Source organism: Oncorhynchus keta, chromosome 28 (genome assembly GCF_023373465.1).
Source record: "Oncorhynchus keta strain PuntledgeMale-10-30-2019 chromosome 28, Oket_V2, whole genome shotgun sequence".
Classification (NCBI taxonomy): domain Eukaryota; kingdom Metazoa; phylum Chordata; class Actinopteri; order Salmoniformes; family Salmonidae; genus Oncorhynchus; species Oncorhynchus keta.
The window spans coordinates 2,681,784-2,701,041 of record NC_068448.1 but is presented as its reverse complement, the minus strand read 5'-3'; the positions used below and the strand labels follow the sequence as shown (position 1 = coordinate 2,701,041).

Below are 19,258 nucleotides of genomic sequence, written 5' to 3'. Positions count from 1 at the left end.
GCCAGCACAGTACAGCTTAGTTATATGTAAAGGGCATTTGAATAGAATAAGAGCTACACGACTGATAATCTAGAGAGAACGAGAGAGAGACGGTGGTATTTGGGGTCACTCAGGGGGAGAAATGTCACAACTTGGACCAGAACATCCAGCTGTAAAGAAATAAATAAAATGCAGATGGTGTGATCACGTCAGGGTTCAGATCAGCTGTTGTGAATCTGAAGACATTCCATAGCCCTTTGTGAGAGATCATCATCAGTTATACACCTCCCTCGTCACTTGAGGAAGGGAAGAGGGGGGAAGTATATGGAGGACAGAAAAATGGGCCACATCCAAACTATTGTCTACACTTGACATTTTATTGAGGAGGACAAGCCACAGGGTGTATTACATTGGTCTGAATTCTCTGGTGGATATATAGGACATATTCTTAAAGCAAGATGGGAGACCGGAGTCACCTGATCTAGAAGGAGAAAATTCTAGTGCAGATAAAAAAATATAAAAAAATGTTGTCTGTTATTTGTAAGTCGCTCTGGATAAGAGCGTCTGCTAAATGACTTAAATGTAAATGTGAATTTCTGGTGTTGTGTCAAAACTGATTACTACCGTTTAAGCAAACTACTATTAAAAACAGGCCTGCTCTACTGTAACAGCCACATACTGCCAACAACATGACAAGAGTATTATTACAGGTTTAACATATTGGTGCATTAAAGTAAATGAGAATATAGCTACTATCTTATTATGTTACATTTTTAAAAAAGTCACTAACAAATAGATCTCTCGTGCAAGGACACGTTTTTGTAAAGGTTTTTCTAGACAGGGGCCTCACATTGATGGAAGAGGGATTGAGCGTAGGCTAGAATTCATTCAAACATTTGTTCTTGAGCCAGAAGAAAAGTGCATGGTTTTAATCTAATGTAATTAGCAATACATTGTTCAGTGTGGGGGGGGGGGGGTTGACAAAACAGATTTCATTCTTGTTGTAAACAAACACGCTTGCTATGTTTGCACAGTGATTCTGGTTTCTGATCACTGCAGATTTGATTGAATTCCAAAACATACATTTGAAATCTGACAACTGTGTCACTGGTACTCCCAAGAGTAGCCCCCCCACCCCACCCCCGACCCCCCACCCACCCACCCCCCCACCCACCGCCATATCTTTTGACTACCCACCTGTGAGTTTAAACTAAAGAAAACCCACGAGCCTAACACCGAGTTTCATGAAGTCACAGATAAATAGGCTAGTCCTGTTGCATGCAGAAAGGAGTCTGGGTGATGATGTAAGTCCTACGTGGAGACAGACACGTTCCTGGTCAAAACAATACATCTTCTAATTTAAAATAATTCTTAAAACAGAATTATATATATATATATATATATATATATATAAATTCATGACATTTTTTTTTTTTTTTTTTTTTTCAAACACAAAAACAAATTCCTTCAGTGGGGTTGGGCTTTTTATGTTATTTTGGAAATAATTTAAATATCAAAAAACTTCTGATAGGTATTGACAAAATACAGGACTGGGGTCCAGAAATCTACGGCGCGTCCATAATCATGTCTTGGGTCCTGTTGTGCTTTTTAGCTTCCTATCAGACTGTGGGAAACAGTTCCATTTACTGGCTAATTCATGTTACTGGGGAAAACGTATAGGTTTAAATGAATCCTATTGTTTTCTGTAGGACGACACAGCTTCCAAAACGTCAGTAGAATTGGAATTCTTAAGAGCCTTGAAAGAAAATTCAACTTGTTTTTCAGTAGAGGTCGTCAAGCTGCTGGCAACACCTAGTGACTTGGTGAACAATGTGAGCCAACACACATCATGGGTGTATCTAGGCCTCTAAAACCCTGGGGTTTCATCACCTCAACCATTCAGATAGGAAGTGTTGTCTGCATCAAGAGGTTTCCATTTCAACGCTTCCGTCTTCCGTCCCAAATGACACCCCCTTCCCTTTGTAGTGCACTACTTTAGATGGCCCACAGGGCTCTGGTAAAGATTACTGCACTATACAGGGAACAGGGTGCCATTTGGGATACAGCCTCAGGAATAATTGGAGAAGGTCTATACTCAGCCCTATTGCTGCCTGGGTCCCATCCTATATACTCAGCCCTATTGCTTCCTGGGCCACATCCTATATACTCAGCCCTATTGCTGCCTGGGCCACATCCTATATACTCAGCCCTATTGCTTCCTGGGCCACATCCTATATACTCAGCCCTATTGCTTCCTGGGCCACATCCTATATACTCAGCCCTATTGCTGCCTGGGCCCCATCCTATATACTCAGCCCTATTGCGTCCTGGGCCACATCCTATATACTCAGCCCTATTGCTGCCTGGGCCCCATCCTATATACTCAGCCCTATTGCTGCCTGGGCCCCATCCTATATACTCAGCCCTATTGCTGCCTGGGCCACATCCTATATACTCAGCCCTATTGCTGCCTGGGCCCCATCCTATATACACTCAGCCCTATTGCTTCCTGGGCCACATCCTATATACTCAGCCCTATTGCTGCCTGGGCCCCATCCTATATACTCAACCCTATTGCTGCCTGGGCCCCATCCTATATACTCAGCCCTATTGCTGCCTGGGCCACATCCTATATACTCAGCCCTATTGCTGCCTGGGCCCCATCCTATATACTCAGCCCTATTGTTGCCTGGGCCACATCCTATATACTCAGCCCTATTGCTTCCTGGGCCCCATCCTATATACTCAGCCCTATTGCTGCCTGGGCCACATCCTATATACTCAGCCCTATTGCTGCCTGGGCCCCATCAACATCCTATATACTCAGCCCTATTGCTTCCTGGGCCACATCAACATCCTATATACTCAGCCCTATTGCTGCCTGGGCCCCATCAACATCCTATATACTCAGCCCTATTGCTTCCTGGGCCCCATCCTATATACTCAGCCCTATTGCTGCCTGGGCCACATCCTATATACTCAGCCCTATTGCTGCCTGGGCCCCATCAACATCCTATATACTCAGCCCTATTGCTTCCTGGGCCACATCAACATCCTATATACTCAGCCCTATTGCTGCCTGGGCCCCATCAACATCCTATATACTCAGCCCTATTGCTGCCTGGGCCACATCCTATATACTCAGCCCTATTGCTGTCTGGGCCCCATCAACATCCTATATACTCAGCCCTATTAACATCCTATATACTCAGCCCTATTGCTGCCTGGGCCACATCCTATATACTCAGCCCTATTGCTTTCCTGGGCCCCATTAACATTCTAACTTAATCATAATCTCTCTGATCATCAAGTACCTCTTGTCTCTGTGTGAAGGGGAAGAGAAAAAACCTCCAGCCTGCTTGGGGAGAATACTTGTCTCTCCCTGTGTAGGGAATAGGCTGCTGTTTCAGACTGAGACTACTGTATATAGGAGATGATCGACATCACACACACACACACACACACAGAGAAGACTTGGCATCTACATAATATAGGCCAACGAGGAAAACACATGTCACCTAAATTAATATGCTGACTGTAGAGCGAAGACTGGAAACCCAACTGTGTCCCAAATGATTCCCTATTCAGTGCACTACTTCCAGCCCACTACTTTAGACCCAGGGCCCATAATGTTCTGGTCAAAAGCATCGTATTATTAGGGAATAGGGCGCCCTCTGGGACCTAGAGCAAAGCGTCGATGGACTGGACGCTGAGCGTACTGCAGTAAACAGAGGATGCTACAACAGAAGAAGAAGCAGTGGAAGCTTGTATGACCTGTGTGTGTTGTGCCGCTTCGAGCCACAACGTTGGAAAAGACCACCTGTGAGCGAACTACAGACAGGACACATGCCTTTTTTTTTTTTTTTTTTTTTTTTTTTACATTTTATATACGCTATCTTAAAACCACAGTGAAGAACTGAATGATTGAGGTTCATGAGTCATCATCGTGGTTACCATGGTTTCCGTCTGATGATGGCACCGGAAGTGTAGGTCCTGCACTTCCTGTGAGATTTTTAAGCAAAGGCTTCTGGGTCGGTTTGGATGGGTCGAATGACAACAGGTTTTAAAAGAGCAAAACAGAGAACAAGACAATGACCAAACAAAGGAAAATAATAATAATAATAATAATAATAATAATAATAATAATAAGTTCATTTATCAGGAAGCAATCTGTTGTGGGTTGACCATTAAGCTGCGCTACCTGTCAATAAACAGGCCCAACCCACAGAAAGAACAATCACCCAACAGCTAGCTGCCTTGTGTTTCAATGTACACGTCCTTTTCTGTTGTCTTATAAAACCCACTGCTCCTCTACACGGCTCCTTTTCTCCTTACAGACAGGGGTCCTACCATACAGTCAACTAACCCTTTCAGTGACCGGTGTCCGAGACTCGACCGTCTCCTCCCGGCTGGGCCTGGGCACAGCAGAGACCATCTCCTCCCGGCTGGGCCTGGGCACAGCAGAGACCGTCTCCTCCCGGCTGGGCCTGGGCACAGCAGAGACAGTCTCCTCCCGGCTGGGTCTGGGCACAGCAGAGACAGTCTCCTCCCGGCTGGGCCTGGGCACAGCAGAGACCGTCTCCTCCCGGCTAGGTCTGGGCACAGCAGAGACCGTCTCCTCCCGGCTGGGCCTGGGCACAGCAGAGACCATCTCCTCCCGGCTGGGCCTGGGCACAGCAGAGACCGTCTCCTCCCGGCTGGGCCTGGGCACAGCAGAGACCGTCTCCTCCCGGCTGGGCCTGGGCACAGCAGAGACCGTCTCCTCCCGGCTGGGCCTGGGCACAGCAGAGACCGTCTCCTCCCGGCTGGGCCTGGGCACAGCAGAGACCTTCTCCTCCCGGCTGGGCCTGGGCACAGCAGAGACCATCTCCTCCCGGCTGGGCCTGGGCACAGCAGAGACCATCTCCTCCCGGCTGGGCCTGGGCACAGCAGAGACCATCTCCTCCCGGCTGGGCCTGGGCACAGCAGAGACCATCTCCTCCCGGCTGGGCCTGGGCACAGCAGAGACCATCTCCTCCCGGCTGGGCCTCGGTACTGCTGAGGAGGGTACAATGTCTCTCAAATCCCTCCCTACCACTGTCCCCGCTACCTCGTCTGCTCGATTTCTGTTGCCTCTGGTGTCACTCGTTCCCACTACTACCACCGCAGCCGAGCTGACCTCTCCCCTCTCTCCTCTGGTCGTGGTTTGGCCCTCTGGCCTGCTGCTGGCCCGGCAGGGTCCCCTAGAGGTGCTCAGGTCCTGGGGCTTGTTCTGTTGGAGGGCCCCTGGCCCCACCGAGGACCTGGATGTATGGGAGACCAGCCCCATAGTCAGGCCGGGGAAGTGGTGGTGAGGGGGCCGCTGGAAGGGTGGGGGAGGAGGATCCTCCACTACAGAGGAGTGTGTGTGATGATGACGGTGGTGGTGATGGTGTTTGTGCGGCGTACGCTCCTTTCTCTTGTGGCTGTGGCTCTTTGGAGTAGTGATACTACTGCTGCCTCCGCTGGGCCACCTTTCAGACACACCACTGGTCTCCGTGGTAACCGTTGCTGCCAGGGGACTGTCCTTGTGCTTCCTCCCTGGACTCTTTGGCAGCTTGTGTCCCTGCTCTGTCCCTTCTGTTGCCACCACAGCCAGACCACTCCCTGTTCCCATCCCAGTTCCTGCCCCACCACCACTCCCTGTTCCCATCCCAGTTCCTGCCCCACCACCACTCCCTGTTCCCATCCCAGTTCCTGCCCCATCACCACTCCCTGTTCCCATCCCAGTTCCTGCCCCACCACCACTCCCAGTCCCCGTCCCTATCAGAGTTCCAGCCCCACCACCACTCCCTGCCCCCATCCCTATCACAGTTCCTGCCCCATCACCATTCCCTGTCCCCATCACAGTTCCAGCCCCACCACCACTCCCTGCCCCCATCCCTATCACAGTTCCTGCCCCATCACCATTCCCTGTCCCCATTACAGTTCCTGCCCCACCACCACCCCCTGCCCCGAGCAATGCCGTGGTGATGGCTGGAGTCTCCTTAGTCTCCTCAACAGTTTCTCTGGTCTTGCGTTTCTTAATGGGCAGAGCGGTCTGCTGCACCGGCTTAGCGGAAGACTCCTTCTGAGCTTTCCTCTTGGCTTCTGCGGCGAGGATAGCAGCCGCTGCGTATGAGGAAGTACTGGAACCCACCGCACCAGAAGCTGCTGACAGCGTCGACCCAGTCGCCCCCGACCCTGGCTTACACCCCCGCTTTTTCAGAGCAGTCTGCGGTGGTATCTCCGCTTTCCTTTTCCGTCCCGGGCGTTTCTTGGTGACTACGACCAGCTCCGAGGTCTGCCCAGCTGTCTCGGATGCCTTGGACACTCCAAACGGCATCTCAACCAGGAGCTTCCCAGGACTCTTCTCCACCACACGCTTCATCGCCACACCCTCCGTAGCCGGGCGTAGCTTTCCACTCCCCTTCGGCCGGCCCCTGCCCCTCCCCGACGGTTTCACCACTTTGGGTTTCTTCTGGGGTCTCTTCTCGCGGCGGGAGGGGCTGCCACGCCCGGTTACGGTGAAGTCGAAGTCGTTGGGGTCGGTGGTGGTGTCCCCAACCTTCTGGAAGTAGGCGATCAGCTCCACCTTGGATCGGAAAGCTTTCCCCTCGGGGCTGAAATACAGATCAAACCAAAACATTCTGTAACTGTAAATGGATCTGTTAACGTCTGGAATATTTAGTGTGTATATGACGGACGTTATCTCCCTCCGGAGATCGACTAAAGTGAAGTGTCCTTGGAATAAAAGGGTGGGTGGGCGTCTGGGCGAGTAGGAGCCAATATTATATACAGAACCAGTCAATCGTTTGGACACAGCTACTCATTCAGTGGGTTTTTCCTCTATTTTCTACATTGTGGAAATAATAGTGAAGACATCAAAACTATGAGGTAACATGTATGGAATTATGTAGTTAACCAACATTTTTGAGATTCTTCAAAGTAGCCACTGTTTGCCTTGATGACAGCTTTGTAGAAAATTGTTTTATTTTATTTTTTATTTTATTTTTTAAAACCTTGAATGAGTAGGTGTGTCAACTTTTGACTGGTGCTGTATGTATATATGTATATATATATACACACACATGTATGTATGTATGTATGTATGTATGTATGTATGTATGTATGTATGTATGCATGTATGTATGTATGTATGTATGTATGTATGTATGTATGTATGTATGTATGTATGTATGTATGTATGTATGTATGTATGTATGTATGTATGTATGTATGTATGTATGTATGTATAAATTGAAGTATTTCCCTAAACCTGAAAACAGTCCCGTGAACCATGTCTCTGTACAGTTCAGTCACATTAACTATATCAAAAAAGGGGATGAAACTGCTACTTTCCTGGGAAGGATTTCATGTCACCCCTAAAGGAGATCAGGCTGTAACACATGTCGTATTATCATATGAAATCATTTCTGTTAGGGAATAACCTGTGTGTAAATGTAGTCTGTTGCTGTATTTGTTTTGTAGGATAGGGTAAACTGTACTTTCCTAAGTAATTCTTCTCACCCCCCAAAAAAAAAGATTTAGATGCAAGTGGCTGTTCCACTGGATGTCATAAGGTGTATGCACCAATTTGTAAGTCGCTCTGGATAAGAGCGTCTGCTAAATGACTTAAATGTAAATGTAAATGTTGATGTGATATCTCTGATCGTTTTTTGTTGATCTCATTGTTTTTTTTAAAAAATAAATACATTTTATTTTACCTTTATTTAACCAGGCAAGTCAGTTAAAAACAAATTCTTATTTTCAATGACGGCCTAGGAACAGCGGGTTAACTGCCTGTTCAGAGGCAGAACGACAGATTTGTACCTTGTCAGTGTAACGGATGTGAAACGGCTAGCTTAGTTAGCGGTGCGCGCTAAATAGCGTTTCAATCGGTTACGTCACTTGCTCTGAGACCTTGAAGTACTAGTTCCCCTTTGCTCTGCAAGGGCCGCGGCTTTTGTGGAGCGATGGGTAACGATGCTTCGAGGGTGACTGTTGTCGTTGTGCGCAGAAGGTCCCTGGTTCGCGCCCGGGTATGGGCGAGGGGACGGTTTAAAATTATACTGTTACATCAGCTCGGTGGTTTGAACTTGCAACCTTCCGGTTACTAGTCCAACGCTCTAACCACTAGGCTACCTTACTTGTAGTTTCTTAATCGTTGTACCTAAACTGTATGTGTAAACATGTATACACAGGGCCCAGCTGTTAAAAAGAGACCCTGGTCTCAGTCTGTGTTCCTTGTTGATATAAAAAGGTAGAATAATAAAATGCTTTTAAGAGACACTATTTGATAAGGCTCTCTTATCATAGCCTACTCACTTCATCAAATAGACGTCAAACTTCCCGGCGGACCGCCCAGACTTGCGTTGTTTGAGTTTACGTGTCCAGCCCTGTGGTAGAGAGGGGTCGTCGTAGAGCGGACCTCGGTCCCTGATGATGGACCTCCTCTGTTTGGGCGAAGGAGAGGACTCAGAGAGACCCGAGGCCTCGCCAGCTGCAGCGACCATGGGCTCCGAGGGCCCCGCCTCAGCATCGGCTAGCTGGAGCTGTTCCTGGTCTGAACAGGGCTGCTGGGCTGGAGGAGGAGGAGGAGGGGAGGATGAAGACTCCAGCATCTCCTTCTCCACATCCCTCCTCACCTTCTTGGGCTTGCTGTGTGTCTTAGGGTCCTTGTCGTTGGAGCTCTGATTCTGGTTGACGTCCTCCCTCTTCTCCTCACTGCTGTGGAAGACAACATTAGTCATGAGTGGGAAGAGGCAGAGCAGAGGCATGATCTCATCTTAGGCTATCAGATCAGAATATGGAGAATGGCTATCTTTGGCTGATAAGACATTTGAAACAAGAGTTCAAAGTCCCAGATAAGTTTTCGAACCTCAGCTTGCCCCCCCCCCCAACCGACATTAATTCACAAATGTGTAGTAAAAACACATCACTTTGGGGATTGCTGTTGTTGTGTTTCTTCCCATAGTGAAACATATATTACATGACTAGAAGTTTGGAAAAATGCACCTGGACTGGACTGATAAACCTACTGTCTGAGGAACTAGTCTAAACCAAGCCCAATATCAGACACATAGAATGAAGCAGCCAGCCGGGGACGACACTGGGGCCAGAGACACGTATGGTTGAAATGTTATGAACTGCACATGGTCCACACACACACACCCCTTATCATGATCTACAGAGCAACTCTTATTGAAATGCATATCAACAATAGTTCCCATACATTTTTTTTGTGTTATTCAAATAGTCCCATCTGGAATATTTCATTACCAGACGTCAGTGTCGAAAAAGAAAAATACAGGGAGGTATTTTTTTTTTTGACGGTATATCGCTGTACTTTTCTACCACGGCACTCAGTCCTTCGTGCAATAAAAACAACACTTTGATTGATTCATTACACGAGTATTAGTTATTCTAGAAAATGGGCCAACTCATGTCAGCTAGTTCCAGCGTTTAGCTAGATGATACCAGTCGTCACAACCAGAAACCTCGCTAGGATATTTCCTCTATAGAAAAAAAATAAATAAATAAATGCATTATCATAACAAACGCAGCAATGTTGTGGCTACTTCGTCGCCACATTACCGTGTCAAATGGCAAGGTATGTCACCGGCTGACGCTACAATGTATCCAGCTACAGCTATTGAGCCAGCCCGTTAGCAGCATGCCAAATTGGTTACGAGGGTGGAGGATGCGGACAAATCTATTTGGACAGTTAATATATCTTAACACATCTACTGCTCTGTTTTCAGTGAGGTCAGAAAATGACACACCCACCCACACCCCACCCCTACCCCCCACCCCCAAAACCACATACGTTAGCGAACTGAGAATCTCTTCGCTCAGCCATGATCTTGTAAAGTAAGGGAAATACTTAGCTATAACTTGGTGACGTACTCAGAACGCTCCTTTCAGTAAGCTACGCTGCTGACCAGTTCAGAACTAAAATACATCACATTACTTTAGTTAAATACAGCAAATACATTTTAAAAGACCTGCAGTCATATAACTCGACATTTAAATGGTGAGTACACGTAATTCACACTTACAGTTTCTCCTCTCCGCTCTCTACGGCGGCCATTTTTATTTAAATAAATAATTTGATAAAAATGTCTCCAAACATCTCATGGGTACCTCTCTGAACCCCGCCCCCTGCCTCAATTCCACTGCCGTCGGTGGCGTAATCACGCGAGATCCGTGGAACACTTTTATAAGACCCATCGCATGAGCGCTTGGATCTCGCGAGAGGTTGTCTTACGCTGTAAATATGTAAATGATCGTGAACTCTGAGCTGAGGCAACTATCTCCATCTGCAGAAAATACACATGACACACATAATCGCAGAGCAAGGCTGAATGTACAGGCAGGCTATGCACTGGTGTTAAATGTCGGGGAAGTGAAACTGACCAGAAAATACCCACAATAGCGTTCCTTGACAATCTGTCTCCCATTCACAGTTACATTTGTTCAGCTCTAAACACATGCAAGTGATGAATTACAGGTAAAATAGTTTAATTTAAACGTTTTTCCTCTTCTCTGCACTGCTTGTAGTCCCAAACCCCGATGATTGACAAATTATCAGATTCAACTCACCAGATACCCATTGATTATGGTGTAGCTTTAATTGGACTGGTTAATTGCTTGCCCTTTTTGCAACCTCTACTACAGGTGACATCATCAACCTCATCAACCTTATTTGGAGGTGGCCCTCAAGGAATAGGGTTGCCTGCCTCATTTGATTTCTTTTCCCCCCTGTCTCATTTCCTACCGTAACACTTGATTGCTGACTTTGTAGGTGACCTTTAAGAAAAAAAATATATATATATTATAATATTTGTTTATTTTTTGGGGTCGGAAATGTGGACTTTTTGTCTTCTCTGCGTCTGTTTACCATGGTCTTCGTGCGGTGACGCAGAAACAGCTGCTAACGTTGCGGCTGAAGGCAGAGCGGCGCTACAGAGGGTTCGGAACCTTGCGGCCCAACCGCGCTATGGTGAATGTTGGTCTAACGCGCTGGAGAATATCGACGCGCGTTGCAGAGACTTCACAGTTGATATACAGAGTGGGATTGCCCTACGTTTTACTCACTGTCACCTGCGCAAGTAATTAAACACTTAACAATTAAACATTTTTTGATTTATTATAAATATTCAACAACTGTTTGCTGACAGCTCTAAGTGTAGCGTGGTACAAAAAGCCCCCTTGGGATCTCGAGTTAATATAGGTAGACTTATTGAAATGTTTAGTAGGCCTATATAAATATTAGGCTACTGCAATATAATATTGAAATAATATATATATATTTTTTTATCCTCCAGAAATTAAGGTAGTCACTGGCACAATGCCTAAATGAACTACAACCAGTCTAAGTAACTTTCGTTATGGCATTGTGTTAGGGACTGATTCAGAAACCGTTTCATTGTGGCATTGTGACTGAATAACAGTAGGATACATTGTTGTCTGTCAGATCTGGCCGTACATTCCCGGCATGTCCAGAGGGCAGCGAGGTCAGCAGCTGTACTAGAACCATGGACCCTGTGGCATTCAACGCCTACACGGAATTCTTCACCCACGCCCACAGCATCTGTCGACACCTGCAGAGTGAGAGCTGGCAACACCAGGCTGAGAACACCATCCACAGGTGCAGTGGTATGTGCGGTACACCTGACTACAGGTGCAGTGGTATGTGCAGTACACCTGACTACAGGTGTGTAACGGATGTGAAACGGCTAGCTTAGTTAGCGGTGTGTGCTAAATAGCGTTTCAATCGGTTACGTCACTTGCTCTGAGACCTTGAAGTAGTAGTTCCCCTGTGCTCTGCAAGGGCCGCGGCTTTTGTGGAGCGATGGGTAACGATGCTTCGAGGGTGACTGTTGTCGTTGTGCGCAGAAGTTCCCTGGTTCGCGCCCGGGTATGGGCGAGGGGACGGTTTAAAATTATACTGTTACAGGTGCGGTGGTATGTGTGGTACACCTGACTACAGGTGCGGTACACCTGACTACAGGTGCGGTACACCTGACTACAGGTGCGGTACACCTGACTACATGTGCGGTACACCTGACTACAGGTGCGGTACACCTGACTACAGGTGCGGTACACCTGACTACAGGTGCAGTGCTATGTGCAGTTTAGCCAGTGTTTACAATTCACCTCAATTCATTCAGTGGGTGAGTTGGGTTTTGCTTCGCCATGTGTCCCGGTTGGGTGGGGTTTGCACATTTGACCTAATTCCATTGGTTGTAAAATGTAATCTCCACTCACTCGGGGCACCGGGCTATGCAAAACAAACTGTCTCAATAGCTCTCCGGGAGGGTTGACGATCCGTATCGTAGATGTTTTGTTATTGGACAGTCCCTGTTTTAACCACTTTTCTTCTGTCTGGTGCTCTGCTGAATGTGGTGCTGGTGTCTAGGCTAACAGAGAGCTCAGCAGGGGTGGTGGAGCGATTGTCCTCAACCCAGCGTATGGCTGAGAGCCTAGTGGAGGCCCAGAACGTCGCCCTCAAGTCACAGGAGACGATCCTACGCAACGGAGAGGAACTCAAACACACTCTCCACCATTCTACCCAAGGTAGCCGCCGACCTCGGGCCCTATTCTGTTAAAAGTGATGCTTATGGCTAACTTGTTAGAAAATCCTCATCCAAGGAAGTTCCACGTCTCCTATCACACCTCTGCTCAGGCATCAGAGCAGTATTTGATGAGATGAGACTGTCAACCCAGGAGCAACAAGTAGCATTCTCAGAGATCTTCAACCGTGTCACTTTCCTCCAGAGTTTCATCATGTCAGAGTCTCACACCCTCACCAGTCTACTCTACAACTCACTGGGGTTCCTCGTCTCCTTCTTCCTCACCTCGACACAGCGGACTGCTCCAGCCAGGTGGCCCTTTTTTCCCCAAATGTTTATTTCATCCATCCAGTTACACGTGAACACTTAGCCTAAGGGATTAGGAAGCAGATTAGGGGATAGTGCCATTGGGAGGGAAAAATCGATGTGTTATAGCTTTACACACCCCTGCTATATTGTGGATAAAGAGTTTAACTGTCTAACAGAACACAGAGGGTGTTCTTTTAATTGGGAACCTCTCCAACAAAAGCCAGGTAGAATCAGGAATTCTCCAGGGCAACTGTCTAGGCCCCTTTTTTTATTTTTTGTCGATCTTTAAAGAGTGTGTCTAAGTATGGGGGGGGGGGGTCCCAATTTGGTCTCACACTTTTGCCCCAGCTAACACACCTGACTCCAATAATCAACTGATCATGATCTTCAGTTTAGAATGCAATTTGATTAATCAGCTGTGTTTGCTAGGGATGGGGGTTGTGAGACACCAATCAGGCCCCCGAGGACTACAATTGCCTGGGCCTGGGCTAGTGCCATGCTCAAGGGCACCATGGCAGGATACCTAAAATCTGACCTGTTTTTTGTTTTTTTTTCTTCATTTTTTAAAATTTTCACCATCTGACTTTGAATCGGTATGAAACCCTCCCATTGCCTGCCTCTAACATTTAAGCTACCTGCCCGACCCCTGGAATCGTTGGTGATCCCTTCTGGTGACTGTCCTCTTTTTTTTAATGTCACCTATCCAGGTTTGTTCTGTTTGGTCTGGTAGTGCTGAATGTGTACCTGGAGAGGATGCTCTGTAGAGCGGTGCTGGACTCCTCTGAACCAGGCTACCAGCAGATGGTGAGTAGAGCATGTGTTAACTAAGATGCTTCAAGAGAACCTACGAGGAATCTTAAAAGCACTTGTGACAATGTGGAAATTCCACCCGGAACTAGATCCGGGTTGGACCATCTCTAACACATAAATAGAGAAACCATGGCAACACATTGGACAAAAACAAAGTAATGGTGGATAACTTGTCTTCTACATTTTGACTGTGTTCACTCAACGTTTCAGAGTGCTGTCTATTGACACATCTGTAAATGTCTCCTGGTGCTGTGTTCTAACCAGCAAATGGAGTCTTAATCTCATGGTCTGGGTCTAATACCAGTCTCAACTCTATTCCCCTGTGTTTCTGCCCAGGAGCAAATCAGCCTGTTGGTGGGCCTCCTCAGAAGGGCCATGGTTCTAGTGGGTCTATTGGCTCTGGTCTACGTTGCTGTACGGTATCGTAATGTCACCAAAGAGAGCCTGGAGATCCTCACCCAACTCAAAGAGACTCGTACAAGTCTTCAGCTGGCCCTGCAGAAAGCAGGTAGGTTTGGGTATACGGCTTAGTTTTAGCCTGGTCCCAGATCTGTTTTGTATTGTCTCGCCAACTTGTGGTTGACACAGGGACTTGGCAATTACACAGCACAAACGGCTCTGATATTCATGGTGCACAGACAGCTGATTGAGAGGTTTAAAGCTCCACTAATCAAGACAAGAGAAGATCAATTTGATTTAAGTGACTTTAGTCCATTCGTAAAGTCGTTTTTAAAAAAAAATGTCATTAATTCAGTCAAATTGTTTTCTGAGGATTCATGAGGAACCAAACCGGATGAAACCGGGAGGGACTAAAATTTGTCCCATAAACACCACTTATTGTTGTACATTTTTAACGGTGTGAACACATAAAATATGACACTGCTGTCCAGAGTGTCTCTCTGAGGCGGTGGACAGGAGGAGCAGCGGAGCAAGAGGTCGAAGGTCAGAACACCGACCCAGTAGTAGGAAGGAGAATAAGGAAGAAAACGACAGCACTTCAGATTTCACATCGGAGAAACCCTACGTGACTCAAACCTATGATGGTGAGGAATATTATACTCCATGTAAAAAATTAAAAAATAAAATAAAGTTTAAAAAAGAAGGCTATTTTTTTACCTTCCTGCATTTGTCTGAGACCCGACTCCTAACACGAGATCTGCACGTATAACACTTAAGTATTAACACCTTTTCCGTTATCATCATGAATGATGTGTGTGAAAGTCTGATCTGTCTTGAATGTGGTATGGCGAGGGACTGTGTGTTGTTGCAAACATAGCCAGTTGTTTGTGTTGCATCAGGCTGGCAGTACGACAGCAGTCACAGCAGTCACAGCAGTCACAGCACCCTTGGAGGAGAGGAGACCCAGACCCAACGTACCCTGCCCGGCCCTGCAAGACCTCAGCGTCGCTCCTCTGTCTCTAGACGTGCCCCGTCCTCCCCTTTGGTCTACAGTATACTGGTGGAGGATAAGCAGGTAGACTTGTGATTAGGGTTGCAAGCTTTCTGTAACTTTCTAAAAATTCCCCAGAAATCCATGTTGGGGGGGTGATGTTTGTTTCCCTGCTGATTCCCTCGTAACCAAGATTTCTGGAAAACCTGACAATTTTGGGGAAAGTTACTTGAATTTTGCCACCCTACTTGTGATATTCTCGATTCCAGATCTATCCCACCCTGTTTCTAGAGAGAGACCCTCCTGTAGGTTTAAACTCTAACCCTGTTCCTGGAGAGAGACTCTCCTGTAGGTTTAAACTCTAACCCTGTTCTTGGAGAGAGACTCTCCTGTAGGTTTAAACTCTAACCCTGTTCCTGGAGAGAGACTCTCCTGTAGGTTTAAACTCTAACCCTGTTCCTAGAGAGAGACCCTCCTGTAGGTTTAAACTCTAACCCTGTTCCTAGAGGGAGACCCTCCTGTAGGTTTAAACTCTAACCCTGTTCCTAGAGGGAGACCCTCCTGTAGGTTTAAACTATTTTTTTTCCCCCCTCTCCATGCTCATGGATGTCCCTGCAGACACGCTACAATCTGAGGAACCGGAGATCTTCTGTGTCAGGCCTGGGGACAGACAGACAGAGCGACTGACATGGGCCTGGGGACTGACATGGGCCTGGGGACAGACAGAGAGGGGACTGACATGGGCCTGGGGACAGACAGAGAGAGGGACTGACATGGGCCTGGGGACAGACAGAGAGGAACTGACATGGGCCTGGGGACAGACAGAGAGAGGAACTGACATGGGCCTGGGGACAGACAGAGGGACAGACTGATTTAGATTAAAGTGTACCCAAACGCTCTTCGGCCTTGGCTAAAGGAAGACTTTTATGGACTGAGATGATTCTTGCTTCAACCTCTGGTTCATGGGCCTGGGGACAGGCAGAGAGAGGGACAGACAGACAGAGAGAGGGACTGACATGGGCCTGGGGACAGACAGAGAGACTGATTTAATACTTTTATGGACTGAGATGATTCTTGCTTCAACCTCTGGTTCATGGGCCTGGGGACAGACAGAGAGACCGACTGATTTAATACTTATGGACTGAGATGATTCTTGCTTCAACCTCTGGTTCATAGCAGTGAAGCAGCTGATCCCACGATACATGATACATGTGTTAAATATTGGCCATTTTCATGACCATGAATATCACTGATTTTCAGGAATGTAGTAATGCAAAACTGTCTCAATCTTGTGTATTTTAAGTAAATAAAGCTTTTAAAATATTTTTGTGTGTATATATTCACCTGACTGTCGAGCTCCAATTAAACGAACCCGTCTTCTGTGTGATGGAGGATTTGACCGTTTTCCAGTAAACCCTCTACTCAGGCTTGTGTGAAAGGGGTGGTCCACTATAGTTGGAATAATCGTGCATTTTATGATAAAAGTATCAAACTTTGTACACATGCTATACTGAACAAAAAATATAAATGCAACATTTCAATGATTTCACAGTTAGTTTAAAAATACACATCAGTCAATTGAAATAAATTGGGCTCTAATGTATGGATTTCACATGACTGGGCAGAGGCGCAGCATTGCGAGGGCATAGGCCCACCCACTGGCGAGCCAGGCCCATCCAATCAGAATTAGTTTTTCCCCCATAAAGGGGCTTTTTATTATAGACCGAAAAATAATCCTGTTTTCATCGGCCGGTCTCAGATGAGCCCGTAGGTGAAGAAGCTGGATGTGGGGGTCCTGGGCTGGTGTGGTTACACGTGCTTGTGAGGCGGGTTGGATGTACTGCCAAATACTCTAGATTGACATAGGCAATAGAGTATAGAGCACATTCAATTCTCTGGCAACAGCCCTGGTGGGCATTCATGCAGTCAGCATGGCAATTGCACACTACCTCAACTTGAGACATCTATGGCATTGTGTTGTGTGACACAACTGCACATTTTAGTGGCCTTTTATTGTTCCCAGCACAAGGTGCACCTGTGTAGTGAGTATGCTGTTTAATCAGCTTCTTGATATGATACAACTGTCAGGTGGATGGAATATCTTAGCAAAGGAGAAATGCTCACTAACATGCTGACTACATGTAAGTCCGCATGTTGATTTTGTCCATCCACACCAGACCCGATCAGGAAACGCAGCTGGAAATATCAGAACAATCTCTAAACCAACTACATTAATTTAGGTTGAAACAAACATTTAAATAGATAGCTTGCTGCTGTTAGTTAAATTTTTCTGGGATATAAACATCGAGTTATTTTACTTTATTCTACCTGAAATGTACAAGGTCCTTTTTGTTCTGGATCTTTTTAGAATTTTGACCCATTTTGAGATGCACAAAATCTTGTTCTCTACGATGACAATTAATCGACAAATAAAAGGGGAAACTTAGTTTCGCTCCTTCAGTCTTCTGTGGACTTTTTTTGGGCGGTTGGCAACCAACTTTAAGGTGCATGACCACCACCAACTGGGCTGGAGTGTGGACCTCAGTTCATCTTTCAATCACCCACGTGGGGTATATGCTCCTAATAACCAATGAGGAGACGGGAGAGGCGGGACTTGCAGTGGGTCAAAAATAGAACCACGTTTTATTTTAGCGACTGGCTATGCATACGCACATTAACAACGATCGCAAGCAGTTTGGATGAAATGATTGAGTAACATGTATGTGTACAATTATTTTGTAACTTGAGGGGTCAGCATGTAACAGGGATGTAAACAAATTTGAGAGAAATAAGCTTTTTGTGCGTGTAGAATATTTCCAGATCTTTTATTTCCGTTCATGAAACATGGGACCAACACTTTATATGCTGCGTTAATAATTTTGTTCAGATCCCCTAAAAAGGCGAGCGAGCGGAAACTCACTTTTTTTTCCATCTGAAAGATGATGCTCATAGCTTACTGTTACTTACTAAATACTTATTTTCCACCATAATTTGTAAATAAATTCATTAAAAAATCCTATAATGTGATTTTCTGGATTTTATTTTCTCATTTTGTCTGTCATACTTGAAGTGTACCTATGATGAAAATTACAGGCCTCTCTCGTCTTTTTAAGTGGGAGAACTTGCACAATTGGTGGCTGACTAAATACTTTTTTGCCCCACTGTATATATATTATATTATATGACCATTTTGTGTAGCTATCCTTTTGTGCAGCTCAGTTTCCACCTCATTTTGTGCACAAAGCCTAAGGTGGTCTTTCTCTATCGCCAGGCTGAGTACATAGTCAAAGCTTTCCTTCATTTTGGGTCAGTCAAAGTGGTCAGGTATTCTGCCAAAATTCAGCAATTTGGTGTTTGTCCCATTTTGTGAATTCTTGGTTGGTGAGCGGACCCCAGACCTCACAGCCGTAAAGGGCAATGGGTTCTATGACTGATTCAAGTATTTTTAGCCAGATCCTAATTGGTATGTCGAATTTCATGTTCCTTTTGATGGCATAGCAGGCCCTTCTTGCCTTGTCTCTCAGATCGTTCACAGTTTTGTGGAAGTTACCTGTGGCGCTGATGTTTAGGCCAAGGTATGTATAGATTTTTGTGTGTTCTAGGGCAACGGTATCTAGATGGAATTTGTATTTGTGGTCCTGGCAACTGGACCTTTTTTGGAACACCATTATTTTTGTCTTACTGAGATTTACTGTCAGGGCCCAGGTCTGACAGAATCTGTGCCGAAGATCTCGGTGCTGCTGTAGGCCCTCCTTGGTTGGTGACAGAAGCACCATAACATCAGTAGACATTTGACGTCAGATTCTAGTAGGGTGAGGCCGGGTGCTGCAGACTGTTCTAGTGCCTGTGCCAATTTGTTGATATTTACGTTGAAGAGGGTGGGGCTTAAGCTGTGCGTTTTTTTGTCAATTTTAACCACGCACTTGTTGTTTGTGTACATGGACTTTATAATGTCCTATGTTTTTCTCCCAACACCACTTTCCATCAATTTGTAAAGCAGACACTCGTGCCAAATTGAGTCTCTTTTTTAAATCAACAAAGCATGAGAAGACTTTTGCCTTTGTTTTGGTTTGTTTGGTTGTCAATTAGGGTGTGCATGGTGAATATGAAGTTTGTCATACGATAATTTGGTAAAAAGCCAATTTGATATTTGCTCAGTACATTGTTTTCACTGAGGAAATGTACGAGTCTGTTG

The 19,258-nt window shown here is 46.1% G+C and overlaps 2 protein-coding genes across 8 annotated transcripts; one reads left to right on the top strand and one right to left on the bottom strand.

Moving 5' to 3' along the window:
- Positions 1-1,404: 1,404 nt before the first annotated feature.
- Positions 1,405-10,543, bottom strand: mecp2 (methyl CpG binding protein 2). Its single transcript, XM_035739739.2, has 3 exons — positions 10,396-10,543; positions 8,305-8,706; positions 1,405-6,599 (listed from the first exon to the last, which is right to left on the bottom strand). The coding sequence occupies exons 1-3, from the start codon at positions 10,437-10,439 to the stop codon at positions 4,337-4,339; spliced, it is 2,709 nt and encodes a 902-aa protein (XP_035595632.2). The 5' UTR covers positions 10,440-10,543; the 3' UTR covers positions 1,405-4,336.
- On the top strand, positions 9,890-15,983 carry LOC118360650 (uncharacterized). 7 transcript variants are annotated; one of them, XM_052484395.1, is made up of 12 exons: positions 10,282-10,489; positions 10,657-10,779; positions 10,904-11,090; positions 11,456-11,695; positions 12,401-12,558; positions 12,668-12,866; positions 13,571-13,667; positions 14,010-14,181; positions 14,564-14,716; positions 14,972-15,147; positions 15,682-15,738; positions 15,828-15,980. In XM_052484395.1, exons 4-12 carry the CDS (start codon positions 11,517-11,519, stop codon positions 15,933-15,935), a joined length of 1,299 nt encoding a protein of 432 aa, XP_052340355.1. In that variant the 5' UTR covers positions 10,282-10,489; positions 10,657-10,779; positions 10,904-11,090; positions 11,456-11,516; the 3' UTR covers positions 15,936-15,980. The 7 variants fall into 7 exon arrangements, with proteins under 7 accessions (XP_052340359.1, XP_052340352.1, XP_052340355.1 ...); XM_052484392.1 differs by having other exon boundaries at positions 10,281-10,489; positions 10,657-11,090; positions 15,828-15,981; XM_052484397.1 differs by lacking the exon at positions 10,657-10,779.
- The last annotated feature ends 3,275 nt before the right edge of the window (positions 15,984-19,258 follow it).